Here is an 18,758-nt window from a genome sequence, read left to right as displayed (position 1 = left end):
CCTGGGCACTGTCCCTGAGCTCTTCAGCTCAAGGCTAGTTCTCTACAACTTGAGCCACAGCTCCACTTCCGGTTTTCTGGTGGTTCATTGGAAATAAGAGTCTCACAGACTTTCCTGCCAGGGCTGGCTGTGAACTATGATCTCAGCCTCCCCAGTAGCTAGAATGATAGGCATGAGCCACCAGCCCGTGGCATTTGTGAATTGCTACTTTTTCAAATGAGGACGCTCCAAATCAGATGATTCCTGAAGAAACACACCACCCACACTATGGGTCCTTTTCAGTTTTGTTTTACCTCCAGCGCTATGGGAAGTATGGATTGCATTTCCATAGCTTCTGCGGAGAAAAGCTGGAGACCCAGAATATACTGGAAGATAGGAGTTTTGTGATGACCCTAACTCTAGACCCAGAGGAAGGCCAGGCATCACCGCGGCATTGATTTCTTTCTTCTTGTCCACCACATCTGGCACACGCAGGCCACATCTGCCTGCTCTCGCAGCAGCTCTCGCTGGGGCAGGGGAAGGCTATAGGAAGAAGGAAAGGAGTGGGCAGGTGGCTGAGCAAAACCTGTGCACAGCTGGTTGTCCGTGGAGGCCGGAGGACCGCCTCACCACGCACGGAAGGAAAGGTTGGATTTCAGGTTTGAGGGAGAAGGAAGACATGCGGGCCTGAGTAACAGCACAGCCAGGACAAGGATGGAAAAGAGGCAGCAGGGTAGGGTGTGGTGGCTGCCATGTCTGAGCTGCAGGCTGGGGGCCAGCTCGAGGGCTATGGGAAGATGGCGGAGGGGACTAACAGGGACCCGCGGGGAGAGGACACGGGGAAGGTTGGGTGCTCCGGCCTGTGGAATTAGCAATAGCACCCACACCGTCGATCTGGGAAATGGGATGTGGCATGGAGAACCACCCTAATGGGTCGGTGTGGCTACGGATTGCTGCCATTTTCAGGTAGGTGCTTCCTGTGAAGCTAAAACTTTTTATCTCAGCCAAAGCCACCTCCACACTGGGCTGCTTTTGTCCCTTTAGTGACACGAGCACGCGTGAAAGGTGCTCGCCCAGCACACACTTTGAAATCCGGGCAGGCTGAGCATCCGGGGTGCTGGCCTGCCTTCCTTTCTAGTGTTGTTATTTTGTTCCTCACCTCCTGGACGACAATCGGTTCCGCTCTGTGGCTTTTCTTTGAAGGACTAAGGAAAATTATATTGTGGTTAATCGGGGGCCACAAGCTGATGAGGTGGGAGGTCCCCTCTGTGCAGGGGTGAGGGGGCGGGGTCAGGGGTGAGGAGGTGGGAGGTGGTTGTACAAAGGCCCTGCCCTTCAATGGCTCAGTGATAAGTTCAGTGCATCTTGATCAATGTCACCCCATTTAATCAGGTGCCCCATCATTAGTAGCCCCCATCCATTTTCCTAGTGTCCTAGAATCTGCATTGAACAGTAGGACAGCCCTCCGCCCCTTCCTCTCTCTATTTCTCTCCTCTCCTCCCCTTGACCTCACATGTGTGCACACACACACACACACACACACACACACACACACACTTTTCAAGTGTCAGCTTTCTGGGGTTCCTTTGGTTGGACCGAGTTGATTTGTAAGGATCAACACTGTTTGAATTCTCCCCTGCCCATAGTACACTTCCACTAATATGTCTGTGATCGCTGGCACACAACTGTGCAAGTTTACTTGTGCATTTGTAAACTACTAGCTCCCACGCGAGAGAATGTGTGTGACTTTTGTCTCTCCAAAGGCCCCATCCTTCCTGACCTTTTCCCCTCCGTCTCCTTTTCCCCTCATTCTCCCATCTTTGGCACAAAAACACCCAGGATGACAAAGTTTTCTGACAGCTTAATGGAACTTTCGAGTTCCCCGGGGGGATGAGGTTAGGTATCATCTTATTCACAACATCTGCCTAGTTAGGAACTCGCTCGCAAAGGGACCCAGCCACCCTGCGTTCGTCTGGATTCTGTGTTGTCCTCCTAAGAAAACTGGGGAGGGTCCGTGGATAGTTTAGGCACGGCGCAAGAATGGAAAAATAGTATTCGTTCAACTCAAAAAAGTTCTTTCTAATGCCCTGGCTTTGCTGAGTTAGTTTAAGGCTTGCTGAGAAGTTTTACTTAGAAGCGATACCAGGGCTCAAGGTGGTAGAGTGCTAGCCTTGAGCAAAATCGCTCAGGGACAGTGCTCATGCCCTGCGTTTGAGCACCACAACATACACACACACACACACACACACACACACACACACACATTTTACTTGGCCAACTTCTTTGTTCAATAGACAGACGCCTTTATAGAAAATAAAATAGTAGAAATGGGTCATTTTTCCCCAGGAAAACCTCTCTTTGCTCAACATTACACAGGAAAACGGCCTCCAAGTCCATAGGCCTCACTCAGAACATAGAATGCACTCCTTGCAGGCTGTGCGTGAAAGCAGTGTTTTTCCCTGGGGGCCCAACCAGCCCCAGGCTGTGCAGGGAATCGTTTAACCCTTGCTGTGCATCTCGTTTGTGAATCTCTCAGCACTTTAAATCTCAGGGAGGCCCTGAAGTAAACCAGAGCAACGCACTGGGGAGAGTGCGGTTGTACTGGTTGCAGAGTAGATTGACGGCTAATAGGTGTCAGAGAGCCAATTACAAGGCGGGCTGAAGGTTTGTCATCTTTAATTAATATATCTTAAGCTTATGGAAGTTTACAGCTTGGAAATTATCTTGCAATGCAGTTCTTTTTTTTTGTGTGGAGTCATAGGAATTCTCCCATTCCAATTATCTTTCAATTTCATTGATAGATAGATCTATATAGAGATAGATAGATCGATAGATAGATAGATAGATAGATAGATAGATAGATAGATAGATAGATAGATAGATAGATGGATGTGTTCTTTTTCAAACACACAATTACTTCTCTTCACTAAAGTCAGAGGCAGGCCTTATGAACCCTATGGAAATCACACAATAACGGAAGCCTGTACAGACAGCCGCTGACAATGCTCTGGCAGGAGGTGAGAAATTTATAGGGCTGCAGCCTGCCTTGTGTCTAACCTTGTGGACAAATTAAAAGCCTGTCATTTCCACTCTCCTAAGCTGCTTGTTATTCATAAATAATAGATAGCACTGGACACAGTCATCTGACATTTGTTCAGGTGGCAAACATACCCCTCGTGCTGCAATGTCCTGTCACTTAAAAGGCCTTATATAATCCCGAGAAGGTGCCAGTTTGGTTCAAGTCAGCAGACTTGATAGTGGCCGGCAGCTGTGCTGCGCATGCGCACGCAGGGGTTGCTAGGTGATTTTTGTTACCGCAGAGCCGGACCTGTGGGCTGGGAGCAGCCTGCGCTCGACCCCCTCCTCCCAGACCTTGGTCTTTTCTGTCGTCCATTCATGCAGAAGCACTGCCAGGGATCTTGTGTCTGTAGCCTGAGTGGGAAGGACAGATTTTGAGGTGCACTAGACACTCCCCGGTCAAGAAGGCCACTTGTAGCCAGTGGTCAGCTCCCATGGGCACCCCACTTCTTCTGCCCCTTGGGAACTCCATCGTGCCTGAGTCCGTCCAATCTAGGGCTTGTCTACGGTCTGCCCCTCACCCTTCCTGATGCCCGTGGTCACAGAGATAGGGGCACATCACAAAACCCACTTGGTGTCTTCATGCCGGGACCACCAACTAGCGAGACCACAGTCATAGGGACCTGGATTGGACACCGGGCTCTGAAAATCATTTTACCCTGTGGGTGTTCAAACAGCTCTGAGCTGAGTGATAAGTAGCCCGCTCTGGAAGATACCTGTGCCTGCCTAGGGTGAGGCCTTCCTTTATTTACTTTGGCCTAATCTACCAGGAAGTTTTTTAAAAGGGGGGTGGAGAAGGGTTGGGGGGAGATATTTAAAGAAAAAGAGCTGGTAGCTCATGCCTATAATCCAAGCTACTCAGGAGACTTAGATCTAAGGATTGCAGTTCAAAGCCAGCCTGAGCAGGAAAGTCCATGCGACTCTTCTCTCCAGTGAACCACCAAAAAGCCGGAAGTGGAGTTGTGGTTCACATGGTGGAGCACCAGCCTTGCTGGGGGGGGGTGGGAGAGAAGCTCAGAGATAGTGCTTCAGGCCCTGAGTTCGAGCCCCAGGACCATCACCGAAAAAAGGAAAGGAAAGGCTCACTTAAGCTCTAAATGTCTCATGTACTGGTTCACATGATAGGTAAGGCACGGGGTTGCTTTCCACTGAGATAATCACCGGGCGCTCACCTCCAATGGGGGGAGGGGGCCCCCCTCTTTGCTGGGATTACAGGGGTGGTTAGTGGAGGCGGCACTGCTTGCTTGGCTCCTGATTCATCCCTTCATTCATAGTGCCCTGCAGGACTGCAACCCTGGCATTTTGTGGCAATGAGATTTTCAAAGCAGAAAGAAACAAGGTTGTTAGATTCCATTCACCCAAGCTATTACCAAGACTTGGAGGAGATTGCAGGCATGTCTTCCCATAAGGCCAAATCTAGGGTCTATTTTTAGGGGGCCAGGGACCTCCTGTGGGGATTTTCTCAACTCTCAGACCCACCACAAACCCTCTGTGGCCGGGCAGTGGAAGGACCTTCCATCCTCCTCTTTGCCCTTGCCTGTTTCTCTGAAGGTCACAGAGGGCTCCATGGTCAGCGGGCCCCATTCTGCATAGAAGCCTATTAATACACCGCACAGCACAAGTGGGCAGTGCCCTGAGCGAGGGCAGAGGCACAAGCCCCACTGACACATTTCCTACCTCTTGCACGCTTAAAATCTGGGGGGGGGGGGCGGGGGGCAAGAGGGGACAGGCAGGACTCCATCAGGGTATCTTAGCATCCTAGCTGCAGTTGATTTGAGAGGGTTTTGTTTTGCTTCATAGTTGGAGAGGGCAGGCATAACTATCTCTGTGTGAGGTATAAAGTCTGAGGGTTTTCATTTTCAAAACAATAACAATAATAATAGAGCATTAGGGCACAGCAGGAGCTTGTCAATAATGAATTGAATGTGGAGATGAGAAGCTGAAAGCTAGCTTCCTGTGGTTAGAAGATCCATGAAATTGCAGGTAAATTCGCCAAGAATTTGCCTGCCAAATGATGGGTCTTATGAACACCTTTGGTGGCGGGGGGGGGGGGGGGGGGTCACTTGAAGTTGTTCATAACCTCCTTCCAGATGTTGTTTCTAGCAATTACTAGTCATGTTTTCAGGTGAATTTACCCACATGTGCACTCCTTTCTCTTGTGGGTTGAGCGGTGTTCTCCGGTCACCTCTCGGCCTAGGGATCTGGATGAAAAACCGGCAAGTGTCGTGGTGACTGACGGCTGTAGTGTAGCAAGTGCAGAGCCTCAGGGATGCCTGAGTGGGCAGGGCTTACCTGGTGCTTGCCCAGAGGAGCTATGACCTTCAAAGGGTAAGGTCATTCGAAACTGGGCATAGCCGCTCACACCTGTCAACCTAGCCACTCAGGAAAGCTGAGACCTGAGGATTGTGGTTCAAAGTCACCTTGGGCTGGCGAGCCCACGAGACACCTTCCTTCCTTCCTTCCCTCCATCTCTGGGTTTCTGCCACCATCTCCACTTCCAGCAGAACCCTGCATATCCTTGAGGGTTAGCCCAGTGCCAGACAACTTTTGCCCAGATGAAGTAGAGGTGACCTCCTTCCTCTGACGCATATTTGTGTACAGGCTGTGCCTTGGCTGTCTTGTGCCTTGTTCTCTTTGCCCCCCATTACCCCCACACACACCCCACACCACTCCCAGGGCTTTAGGGTGCTTAGTAAATGTTTGCTAAGGCAGTTGCAAAGCGGTGTAGGGACCTTGTTACAGAGGAGGAGGCCAATGGCAATACCAGCAATATCACAGTCCAAGGTTGGGTTAGGACACAGCCTGGTTTCTAGAGTCCGGGGTCCCAGACCTGGAGCTGCCCCAAGGAGGCAGATGTGAGCAACAATAGGAAAAAAATGCCTTTAAGTACAGAAATCGGTGCTGAGTGTTTCACAATTCATTGACAAGGTTGTTCATAGGAAATTTCAGAACTGTGTTGGGCTTTGTCCTGTGTTATTATTTATAATTATTCTTCCTTTGAATTACATGTTGGGGGAAGGAGGGTGTGGTGTGGATCATCTTTCCATTGCTGAAAACTCTCTCTCAGGGTAAAAAAAAAAAAAAAAAAAAGGCAGGGGACAACCCCAAGAGCAGAGCCTCTATTCTTTCTCAGGTCTGCCAGTTTAGGTCATGGTGCCAGGAAATCTCACAGCCATTGTGTGCCTGGCTTCCTGCTCTAGGGAGGTAAAGAAGAAGAGCCATTTAGCACCTCGTGGCTGCTGAGAAATAGCCAGTGGTTCATGAATCGATTGAAGGCAGACATCTTTCAGATACTCTTTTCATTACCGACGCCCCTATGTTCGATCGGTGAGCGTGGGGGGCTGCAGGCCTGGGGCCCCAGCAACAATGCACTGCTGTCAGTTTGTCCAATTCCACTTCCACACACTGACATCACGAATAACCCATTTCCCTCCCTTGCAACGACCCCAGAGCCAATTTCTCTTCCATTTTTAAATGTTTCTTTTCTTTCTTGCTTTGTACTCTTCACTGAGTACCCGCATAGATTTCTTTGGATTCGTCTGATGGATGCCTCTCTTTAAATTCTAGGGTAGGACAGGAGCTAATTCCTGTGAACAGAGGTTGTCATCACTCAGGAGCGACCTAGTTCAGACACAGTTACCACTCATCTATTATACGGCTGAGTCCTGGAGACGGCAGGGTTATGAATACAAGAGTGCATGGTTCTTGCCATTCAGGAGCTGATTGGAGCCATTGCTCCACAGAGAATGGAACTGTAATTGTTGTGTTTTGCTCGACATTTTCCAGTTTCGTTGTGTAAATAATCTCCAAATTGAGGCCCTCTGGGCAGGTCTGACACTGAGGTGCTCTCTAGAGTCGCTTTCCAGCACATTTGGGCCAGAGGAGGCTTGGAGCGGGGCAGGACATGGCCACCTACCTTGGGAGAAGGATAGCCAGTGGAACAGACGGGGCAGTTACTGTGCCTGCCCCTCTCAATCCCTCTGTCTGCCACTGACCCATCACTGCACTTCAATGAATTCTTCTGGGGCCTTTAGTGCGGCAAAACCACCACACTTAGATCATTTCTGTTCTTTTTCATTTGATTCTTCTAAAGACAGTAAGATTGTATCATCATTATTATTATTATGTTACTTTATTACTGTATTGTGGGTTCTTTTTTAAATAATAATAAGGCCCAGAGATGTCAATAGGTCTCCGGGCCTATTGGAGGGAAACTGAGGCTTGCTTTTCTCTAGTGTGCCTAAGCCCTCAGCCTGGGCAGGCCACAAAGCCGATTGGATCATTTCCCTTCAATGTTCCTCTGCAATGAGGAACACTCCCCCCGCCCCCCGCGCCCCCGACATCAAAAAGATGAAGAGATGCAGAAAGGGTTTTCAGGGCAGCATTTATATAGCAAAATGAAAAGGGAGAGCTGGTCAGAGATGCTGGTTTCCAGAAAGGTCATCTCCTGCTTGATGGTTCATAGCCACTGAAAACTATCCCAGTGCAAAGAGCAGGTGCTTTCCGTGAGTCTGAAGCTATCGACACAGGTGAAACATTTGCATTTTGCCCCGTGAAACAACTGCACTGTTCTAGCCCCCTTCGTGCACAAAAGTCTTTTTCAGTTCACCTCTCCACGGCAGCCCATGTGGAGAGGCAAGGCAGTGACGGAGGAAGGAAGAACTCCATTAGGATGAGTTGATTGGAATAGGGTGTTAATAGGTGATCTAACTAGAAGGCTGACTGAGGGATAGTTTTCCACAGGAGCTGGGGTGATGGGGGGGTTCACCTGTTACCTTCTCACAGGTGGGCATGTGCGGCTGAATGACACATACACATACAGTCCATTCCCCCTAGCTACAATCGAATAGGATGTGCCGCTCTGCACATCTCTAAAACAAAGATCCTAATCCCCTTGGGCTAGTCTTGTAGCTAATTAGTTTGACCACCTGCAGTTTCTGACCTACAACGAAGTGGACAGGCTACAGGGGGTCACTTGTGGCCCTGCTGCTGGTCATCAGAACCACTTCTATATCCTTTCCCCCTCCCCCCACTTACTGTGGAAGAGAGGGGATGAGGGGGTTAATAAATAGGGAGTTAAGTTAGCATGAGGCATGGTCTCCATGCTCAGTCTCAGCATTACTTACGACGTCCCCCCTAAACAGAGAGCAGTAGAATGTCAAAGTCAAATGCAGACAATGTTCTATTTTAAGTACACATCCATTGAGAAGACAGAGCCACCCCACTGGTACTGGAAATTTAGGGCAGGCAAGTGGACCTTCAGTCCTTGTGCCTGGCAAGAGAAGAATTCAGGAAAGACGCAGATGATAGGAAAGGTTATTCGAAAATACAGCAGAGAAAAGCGCACATGGCACAGGCTGACTCCCAGAACACACCAACTCTGCCATCTTGACCTCGGATTACACGGGGAGAATTGGGGTCTTTGAAGATGGCTTTCTGATTGGTGGGTCTCCTTTCTGTTTCCTTTAAGGTTGTGTCCTGAAAGGATTCCATCCAAATACTTTTTATCGTGAAAAGCTATCTGACTAAAGTTGCACTCAGAAATCACCACGCCCTTGAGCGAAATTAAAACGCATTCTGTTCACAGGTGTATCTTTTAGGCAGTTTGGTGTAGGTGGTTGAAAAGAATGTCCGATAGATTCAAATTCACAATCCAAACCGAAGGGAGAAGGGGGAAAAAATCAGTTTCTATTTTAACATAACAACAAGGAAATGCAGATGTTAGAAGTTTTCCTGAGCACATTTTCTCAGGAAGTATGTGAATACAAGACACACCCCCACCTTTTGGGGAGCCCTACAAGGAGAAAGGTGGAAATTATAACCAAATTTCTTTACTGGCTCTTCCCTTCCACCCCACCCCCAACTCAGTTTCTATCCCCTAAAAGCTCATGAAGATGAATCTGGAAATGTTTGAGGTGTCATGTAGCTGATGTCTTAACAATCTTACACCAAAGGGGTAAATCCCCCCAACCCCTCCAATCCTTTGTCTCAGGAGATATTTGTATTTCTACCAATTCCCATTGGAAGGTAAGCCAGGGCAGCCAATTCCATGGCAACTGAGTGTGACATCACAATGAGGGGAGGAGCCTTTTGACAGAGAAGAAAGGAAAGCCAAAACTTTAGCACTAGTGCTAGGATGCAGAAGAGTTAGGAGGTTTTTGAGTTGGTTTTTGAGTTCACTGTGCACCAGTTCTATACCACTGACAGCTGCCAGTAAAATACACTTCACGTATCCCAGAAAGAGTCAGGATAAAGTGTGCATTTTCCCTCAGGCAGTGTCTCCAATGTGTGAGTCCTTTCCTTCTCAAGAGAAAGGAATGCAGATATTTGAGATTTGATTCTTTTTTTCTAATGTTATTCCTAGCTACCCACCTCAATCACTTTAAAATCCGACAATTGAGATGTGTAGTCTCTTGGTATTAAATCGGTATTCCCATTTGATGAAGGTTCAGCTCCGTGGTTGATTAGCCAGGAGCCCGGAAATCAACTTGCAAAACTTGGTTAATGTAGTGTACAATTCAAGACCGGAAGTAGTGGTGCCATTCTTACTAAATTGGAGAGGCTGGCTCTGTGGAGGAATCCCATAGCCACAGCTAACCCTTACATGGAATATTGAGACCTGATACTAAGAAGACCCAAATGGTCTCTCCCACCCCATCCCTCCCCCACTAAATAACCTTTTTGATTTCTTCGTTCAAAGCCGGAGCCCATTTATCTGATGTGCGTGGAAGCACTTCTTTTCTGATGCAAAATACGCATCGACATTGTGCTTGGTGACACAGGGCCCTTTATTTACCCCGTAGGGGCTTTTTAAGCCGACATCCTTTTCTCCTTAGAGGCTTCCCCATGTCAGGAGAAAGTTCCTCAGCACAGCCCCCCACTGGGAGGCTGGATTGTTGAGTGATTTGTTCATGTAACATGCATAAAATTGTGGCCTCTCTGCCTCAAAACAACTCCTTCCCAGTGCTCTAGGGAAGAATGAAGAGATGAAGAGGGAAAGAGGGGAGAAATGGAATGTGAAAGCCCCTTCAGCCTTGTGTATTCTATTGGGAGGAGTTCATTAGGAAAGGAAAAACAACAACAAACAAAAACCAGGCAAAGCTCCAAGGCGGCCCGTGGATGGATTGGCCTTGTGAGCTGCCTGGTGTGTGTGTGTGGGGGAGGGGTGATTGGGGAGGGTAGGATAGGGTGCATTGGGGGTGAGGAGGGGGGAGTCCGTCCCCCCCCAACCCCGGCCTGGCGCGTAACCCCCATGCCCCCCCCCCCCTATCTTGCAGGAGTGATCCGGGAGAGCTATCTCAAGGGCCACGACCAGCTGGTGCCCGTGACCCTCCTGGCCATCGCGGTCATCCTGGCGTTCGCCATGGGCGCCGTGTTCTCGGGCATCGTGGTGTACTGCGTGTGCGATCACCGGCGCAAGGACCTGGCCGGGGGCCCGGCGCGCAGGGACAAGGAGGCCCCGCACTCGCGCCGGGGCTCGGCGGGCAGCGTCACCAAGCTGGGCGGCCTGTTCGGCGACGCGCAGTGCAAGGAGCCCAAGGCCGAGGCCATGCTGGCGCCGCTGATGCCCAACGGCAAGCTGGCGCCGCCGGGCAGCGCGGCCAAGCCGCACCCGCTGGACCTGGGCGCGCTGCCCACGCCGGAGTCCACGCCCACGCTGCCGCACAAGCGCAAGCCGGGCCGCGGGCGCGAGTGGGAGCGCGGCCAGAACCTCCTCAACGCCTGCACCAAGGACCTGGGCCCGCTGGGCTCCCCCGCCCTCCCCGCCGAGCTCCCCGCCGACGCCCCGCGCGACGAGCAGGCGGCCACGCTGGAGTACAAGACCACCGTGCGGGGTGCCCCTCACCCGGGGGGCGTCCTCGGGGAAACCCTGGACGGCCCGCCCCCCAAAGTCCCCCAGCGCGAGGCCTCCCTGGGCCCGCGCCTCGAGGCCCCGCACCCGGCCTACGGCCTCGACTACGCGCGGGGTTACCCCACGAACTCGCTCCCCCGGCCCCACCAGGCCTCCACCCTCAAAAGAAACAATACCAACTCCTCCAACTCCTCGCGCCTGTCGCGGAACCACAGCTTCGGGGGGGACCAGCCGCCCCCCGCCCCGCAGAGGGTGGACTCCATCCAGACGCCCGGCCCGGGCGCGCGGCGGCCCAGCCTGCACGCCTACGGCTCCCTCAGCCGGCCGGGCCTGAAGCGCACGCCCTCGCTCAAGCCCGACGTGCCCCCCAAGCCCACCTTCGCGCCCCTCGCCTCCTCCATCAAGCCCGGCGACGCCTGTACATAATCGGGGGGGAGGGAGGGAGGCGGGAGGGTCTCCCCAGGACCCCGCTGGACCGCGCGCACCCCCCCTCTCCCCGCGATCATGGCCGCCACCACCCCCCACCCCACCGCCACCGGCCTGTGCCAGGAGCGCCCAGGACCTGCCACGGCGCCCCGATATCCGGGGTGGGGTGACAGGGGTGGGGTAGGGTAGGGGTGCACACCACGAGGGCTAACTGTGGAAAAATGGGGGCCACGAGGGGGTGTGGAGAAGGTTTGGAACCGCGGGACGCACGCACCTCCATGCTCGGATCTCCCCACCACACCCCCATACCCCTTCTTCTTCACTCTCCCGGACACCCCGACAAAGCAGGTTGCACCCCACCACCCCCACCCCCACCCCCAGAGGACTGCAGCGTCACCACCACCATGAGCCAAAAGCACATCGCACTCGCCCTCGTGTGTGCCACACGCGCGCGCACGCGCACACACACCAGGACAGCGGCCAGCGCGCCCGAACTGCAACACAAACGCAATGTTTTTTTTTAAATCATGAAAATTAAAAAAAAAAAATTCATTGACAGTTCTAACTCAGACTTTAATAACAGCGGCAGAAGTTGACCGTGCACAGCTCCGTGACCCGCCCGTCAGTGTTAATCCAGTCCACGCGTCTGTGAACACACACACACACACACATATGCCAGGTTGGGCAAACTGTGTCATAGTTTTCTGCCCCCTTGCTCCCTTAATCAAATAACGTGTCGGTTAACGCAAGTAACTATTTATTGTTCGCTCTTTTTTTTTTTTCTCTCTCTTTTCTTTTCTTTTTGTCCTTAAGGAAAAAAAAAAAAATAAACTCATCCTGGGACACAGCTCTTCAGAAACCCATTGAAAGTTTAAAAAACAAAAAAAAACAGAAAAACAAAAAAACTATTTAACGTGAAATCCCTTAACTGGAATAATTGAGTTTTCTTTATTTTTACAAATAAATTTCACTGAATAAAATAAGTTGGAGCTGGAATTCTGAGCTTTGTGTTGGGGCTGTACAGTGGGGACAGCGGTTTATAAGAAGGGAATCTGCCGGTCCGTTGGCTGAGCCACTTTGACTTGCAAAAAGAAGAAATCAGTTGAAAAGCAACCAGGAGAGAAACTTCTAGAACAGGCATCCAGCCCCATACGGCTTGGTCAGTGGTTCTTTGCTTTCTGGGAAGGCACCCCAGTACCCCGTCTCCTGTCCCCTGGCCTCCTGGCATGGGAGACAGCAGATCTCAGCACCCAGGTGTGAACTCACCAACCCACCCAGGTGTGAACTCACCAACCTGCCCAGATGTGAGCTCAACTAACATGCTGGTGGCACTGTCCAAGATGTGGTTTTGCTCACCGGGGTCTTTCATGAGGTTCCTTCTGTGAATATTTGCCCACATGTAAACTCGTGCCTTACTCCCTGAGTTGTATACACTCGTCAGCTGTCCCAAGGGTCCTCTTTGTGTTCCTTCCTTTCAGGAAATAAGTGCGGGTATTGATTTAGCCCTTCCCCCAACCCAGTCATGCACATAAAAGAGGAAGATGGAATGGCAAGATTCAAGCCCCTGAAGTGGTACCACAATCTCCTCGCCCCCTTCCCACTTCTAGTCCGAAGTTGAGTCAGCCTTTGGCTGCACAAGCCCATCAGACCCTGGGGTTGCAGGTGGTCAATCTGGTCTCGCTTCCCTTGTGTTCTCACATCATCTCAACATGGCGACCTCCTCCCCATCTCTACTGTGGCCGGCGGCTGTGCTGGGCAGACCCCTGGCTGCCCCCACACACTGCCCACAGAGAAAGATGTGGGGAGAGAGGCAGACGGGGGGGGGGGGGTCTCTTTTGTCATTGAAGACCATAATGGGTGTCACAAAAACATTGACTGAAGCAACAAACATAATTATTTTAAGTTTGTTTTTTATCTTTTTGTCACTGCTGGGGAGGGGGTGGTATGTTCATTTGCACACAGGAGCTGCTTTTGTTTACCAAGAACAAAACTGTCAACATGCTATCAATGAGAAGCAGTGCGGGGAGTGTTTAAAGAAAAAAGAAAAAGTTACACCATGTATCCAGTGGTCTCCTTTGTCTTCTTTTCATTGATCTTTTGGTTTAGCTTTGTCTTCAGAACCTTCACGGAAACGGCAGAGGAAGACCGGTAAGGACAACGACGAAGGTGACCTTGACTCCTACGTGTGCACCTGAGGGCAGGGTGCCAGCCCTTCATTCCCAGAATCCTTTGCTGATTGGCCATTGTGGGGGGAGGAGGGCAGACAGGTTTTTTTGTTTGGGCTTTGAGTGGGGTCCATGCCCACAGCCTATGAAGTCCATACCCTGAAACCATGAGGTCTTTTCTCCCAAGATGGTTTTGTCGGCCCCCTGTCCACTCCTCAAATGAAGAAAATAGGGTATGACCGCTGCCTTTCCCCGTGTTCAGACTCCCACGTGCACACGGCCTGAGGTGGGTCCAGCATCCATAGTCTCCCCTTCGCCCCCCTTCCCCCAACTATGTGCGTGTGAGGGGGAGGGTCCACACCCGAGTGTGCCTTTGCTTCCCACCCCCAATAGACACGGTAGCTCCCACAAACTCTTGTCTGTTGTAAAGTTGTAAAGCTATTGTGATGTCACCAGCTTCCCTTCCGTCTCCCCTCCCCTCCATATCCGAGTCGGGATTTAATGTATGTTGTTAACAACGACAACAATAAAGCCAAGCAGCAAGGGAAAGCCTCTGTTACACAGAGTAATAAAACCAGACTGTTGTACATCATGTGTGTCCTGAATACTTTTATTTATCTTTGGTCTTGTTTCCCCTACACACACACACACACACACACACACACAGCATCTCCTGCCTGCCTTACTGATGTGTTTTGCCCACCTGCACCCCAGCCTGGAGCAGGGTTTTAGAAGCAGCTACCTGTAATTAAAAGGCAAAGCACGCCTTGACTCCCGCCATTCATTTTATGACTTTTTTTTTATGGGTTTGTTCATCATCGTCCAACGGTGGATGGTAGGCTCGCTGGGTTGAGAGATCAAAGCTTGGATTATAGCATGTAGGGCCCACTAAAAATAGACCTGCGCACCCGAGAAGGCTTCAACCCTGCCCCATATTCACACCACGGCAGGGGCCGGGGTGTGCTCCCCGTTAGCATTTCTCTCATGTAGTTCACAAGTTGAGGTTGGAGTTTTACTGGACAGCAGCACTTGGGGTCTTCTTTTGCAGATTAGCACTATAAAATGCCTAGATGAGGCTTCTCCCGCTGAGGGCTTTAAAAAAAACAACTTATTTAAAGAAATCTTCAGCTAAAGTGTTTGACTTTGAGTGTGTGTGTGTGTGTGTGTGTGTGTGTGTGTGTGTGTCCCAGTACTTCAAAGCTTCAAGACCTCTCTTAGCCTTTTCTGCTCAAGGCTGGTGCTGTCGGGCTTGAGCCACACCTCTGCTTCTTGCTGTTTTCTGTATCTCGTCGCCTTTGAACTTTGAACTTTGATCTTCATGTCTCAGCCTCCTGAAAAGCTGGGATGACAGGCGTGAGCCACTGGTGCCTGGCAAAACAACAACAACCCCAAAACCTCTCTTCTAATTAGCTCAAGTGTGGGAAACTGGGTGTCAGCTCACACCTAAAGCAGTCACCCCCTTGCTCCATGACTGAAGGTGTTTCCAGTTGTGCGTCTTGAGTGACACCCACAGTTCAGCGAAGGGTCCAGAGCTAAAGTAGCTCCCAGGGCCTGGGGTCCCGTGACGGCACCAGGGGTGTTTCTTACAGAGTGAGTGCGGTCCCTGGACAAGCAGAACATTAGCGCACAGCCAGGAAAGGCCCAGCCCTCGCCCTGTGCTTGGATTTTTATTTTATTTTGCTGCTCTGCTTGGAGTTTGTGGTATAGCAATAGGCATGAATGTGCTTCCGAGAGCGACCTGGAAGTAGCACAGGAAATGAAGTTGGTCCAAGGCAGAGACCCCATGATACGCCCAGCCAGGATGTGGGGGCTGGATGGGGAGGCACAGGGAAGGAAGTGGGAGGGCCCAGGAAGTGCCGGTTCTTCGGGATGGCTCTGTGCTCATCACATCTTTCTCCAGACACAAGAGTTTCCTTCTCGTGTGACTGCTCAGTTGTTCCCAAATATCACACCACAGAACCAGAGGACCCCGGACAAAGCCTTTTATTTAAAGAGAGAGAGAGAGAGAGACAGAGAGACAGAGAGAGACAGAGAATGAGAGCAGCTGAGACCACTGGGTGACAGATAGGCCTGTGAGTCCCTAAGCTTAGCTGAAGACACAGAGATGATCAGAGCCACACTGGCTGGGAAGACCCAGACAGCTTGTGTCAGCCACCCCTTCCCTCAGGAAGTCACACACACACACACACACACACACACACACACACACACACACACACAGCCTGGGCCTCTCCGGCTGGGCAGGCCCCAGGCTGCCATCTGAGCCCGGGCAGGGCGAGCTCACAAGGCAAAGGCTCTGAAGCATCCCAGGAGGAAACCCGACACCCGTCTGCTAGCTTTCTGCCGCCCTCAGCTTTGTTCTGGTCAGCGGGGGACAGGTGCAATCAGTATTTTAGGCCCTGCCGCAGACAATCCAGCTTTCTAATTGTGTCTGCTTGCTCACAGGCCGGCACAGGGGCCCCCAAGGTGTCTTTAGGCTCTTTGTTCCCGACAGGATGGGCTCAAATAGAATGATCCAGAAACACGGTGCCTGGGTTTTTCCTGCCTGAGAACCAAAGATCTTCCAAAACACAAGTCTCCCAGTGAGCGAAACATGTCAAAATGCCCCCCCACCTCCACCCCCAACGCCACACACTGGTTTATTTTGCTGGAAGGGAAGAGGAAAGAGGGATCTGAAAGAAGGCAGTGTGGAAGGAAACAACGCAGTGAGCGGCACTATCTCGGCGGCTCAGCACTAGGACAGCTGGGAGTTTGGCCTCGGTGGCCTTTAAAACCCTGTATCACAGGCGTAGCCTGAAACCAGCGCGGGCATGTCTCGTACAGGAAGGGACAGCAGGGCTCTCGGGTATTGATCAGGCCTGCTAGACAGATGGGGGTGTTCAGTATTCCATTTGGAGCACTGTGACTCCTGAGCTCAGCCCCCAGGGGTTGGCTGGGGGGCAGGGAGGGGGGGTGACCTCAGCGGAGGGCTGGGGCTGAAGTAATGCACATTACAGATGGCAGGGCAGGGGCTGGGCAGATGTCCCCCTGGTAAATGGAAAGGAAATCTGAGCAAATCAAAGGAGATAGCTGGGGGGGGGCGGTCCTGTTCCCCTCTGCATAGGCAGCCTCTCATACACAGGCAGCATGCAGACACCACCAGGGGGTACGGGATCACCTGGGTCATGGCCCATGCAAGGGAAGCGAGAGGGGAGCGCGGGGAGGGGCGGGGGCAGCGCTGTGGGAAGCTGACGGCATTGCGAGTTTGCAATGGAGAAGCAGACACGAAGGCCACGTCAACCCACCGAAAGCCAGGAGGCCCGCCTGAAAGGTAGGCCAGCGGCCCGTGCATCATTCCTGTGCTGAAATCAGCAGAGTTCAGACATGGGGGGGGGGGGGGAGGGAGGGGGGCGTAGCGGAGCCTCGATCGACGTGCAAATGTAGCTGCGCCTCGGAGCCCTGCGTGTTGGCGGCTCTCGTGGGACAGTGTCGATGGGGAGGACAAGAGCTTTCCACAGGGGATGCCCAGGAGAGCTGGTCACATGACAGCCAAGGCCCCAAAATAAAGGCCACCACACACACACACACACACACACACACACACACACACACACACGTTCTATTTTAAGGGTATTGTGCTCTATTTTTTTTTTCTTTTCCATCATTGAAAGGCCTATCTCTTCCTTCCTCGTGTCTGCAGAGTCCTGCCGCCGCCAGCATTCTTGGCGGGCCGTCAGCCTGGCAGGCGGAGGAGGAGCTGAGCCTCGAGTCTGTGGCCTCCTTTCTTGGGGTGCACCCCCGCCCCTCCCCCCAGGAGAGGGGACAAAGATGAGTCAGCGTAGCTCCCGGTGGGATCCCACCCACCCCATAGACACCACACACACACACACACACACACACACACACACACACACACACACACTATATGATGTTCACAAGGACCCAGGAGGAATTGGGAACAGGAAAACCCAGCTGACACACTCAGAAAGGTAAGGAACTGGCCCAGCGTCCTTCCACTGAGGCACAGCGAGTGACCAGGGGACAGGCTTTTCCAGGCAGTCCCATTAGCCACTTGGGCTTGGTGGGTACCAAAAACTGAGCAAGGACATCCATGGTCGATGAGGCTGAATGCCTAGAAAATAGTCTTTCAAGAGGAAGCAAGCCCCTGTACCGGGTCCAGATTTTCCTCCTCGACGTCATCTTCCTGCTCTAGGACAGCGTGGCTGGTCACCACAGCCCTGGGGGCCCCTTCAAAGGTGACCTTAGGTCTTATTTGGGGGAGGGCAGGGATCCTCCTGTGATCCCACTCTTTCCATTTGTTAGGTTGGAGTCTTGTCTGTTCAACAGTTGGAGCCCTGTTCCTGTTCTCAGCACACAAATGCCGTGTTTTCGTAAACAGGGAAGCTAGGTGGTGACCCACTATGGAAAGTCGAGTACAAAACCGATGCACAATTCCAGCGGCCTTGCAGTGCTGTTTTCTGAATGATGTTCTCCATAAAGGTAACAACTTAGAAAATCATGAACTTTTCCTGATCCACGGATCCACGGAGTCAGAGTCAATAGCCTAGTAACTTTGGAAAAGAAGTTATACATTCATACATTCCAAACTATGGACTATAAACAAGATATCTGTTCCATAGCACTGTCGTCCTCCTCCTCCTCCTCCTCCTCCTCCTCCTCCTCCTCCTCCTCCTCCTCCTCCTCCTCCTCCTCCTCCTCCCCCTCCTCCTCATCCTTTTCCTCCTCCTGTTCCTCCTCCTCTTCTCCATCTCCTCCTTTTATTTATTTTTTTTTGTGCCAGTTCTGAGTCTTGAACTTGGGACCTGGGCACTGTTCCTGAGCTCCTTTTATTCAAGGCTAACACCTCTGCCACTTGAGCCATAGCTCCACTTCCAGCTTTTTGCTGGTCAATTGGAGATAAGAGTTTCATGGCCTTTCCTGCCCAGGCTGGCTTCGAAACCCGATCCTTAGCATCTTGAGTAGCTAGGATTACAGGTGTGGCTTGTCATCTCCTTTCTTAGGGACAAGATTGTGTGTGTGTGTGTATGTGTAACAACATCATGTGTTGAGGGTTGACATAAGTGTTGGCTAGTTTGGATACTCATTGGTGTGTAATTTTATTTAAGAGCCAAAGATTTATCCCCCTGTCTCCAAGGTGAAGAGCAGGCCTGTGATCACATTTCTCCATTGGGGAGAAAAGATAATGTGTTAGACTTCTGTGTATGACTAGGAGCAGGTACGCCATCATCCTTCCTTCTGGCTCTGTGATTTAAACTGTG

The 18,758-nt window shown here is 51.6% G+C and overlaps 1 protein-coding gene across 5 annotated transcripts in view; it reads left to right on the top strand.

Annotated features, from left to right (window-relative positions):
- The window catches only part of Sema6a (semaphorin 6A), a 113,297-nt gene extending 101,818 nt beyond the window's left edge, over positions 1-11,479 (top strand). For 2 of the 5 annotated variants that reach the window (XM_048334378.1, XM_048334379.1), the window contains exon 20: positions 10,335-11,477. In XM_048334378.1, the coding sequence (XP_048190335.1) occupies positions 10,335-11,335 (1,001 nt within the window). In that variant the 3' untranslated portion in view covers positions 11,336-11,477. Of the gene's footprint in view, positions 1-10,334 lie in introns of all 5 variants that reach the window. The other 3 variants (XM_048334381.1, XM_048334380.1, XM_048334382.1) reach the window with 2 other exon arrangements.
- The last annotated feature ends 7,279 nt before the right edge of the window (positions 11,480-18,758 follow it).

Source organism: Perognathus longimembris, chromosome 25, assembly GCF_023159225.1.
Source record: "Perognathus longimembris pacificus isolate PPM17 chromosome 25, ASM2315922v1, whole genome shotgun sequence".
NCBI classification, from domain to species: domain Eukaryota; kingdom Metazoa; phylum Chordata; class Mammalia; order Rodentia; family Heteromyidae; genus Perognathus; species Perognathus longimembris.
This window is presented reverse-complemented; position numbering and strand designations above follow the sequence as displayed.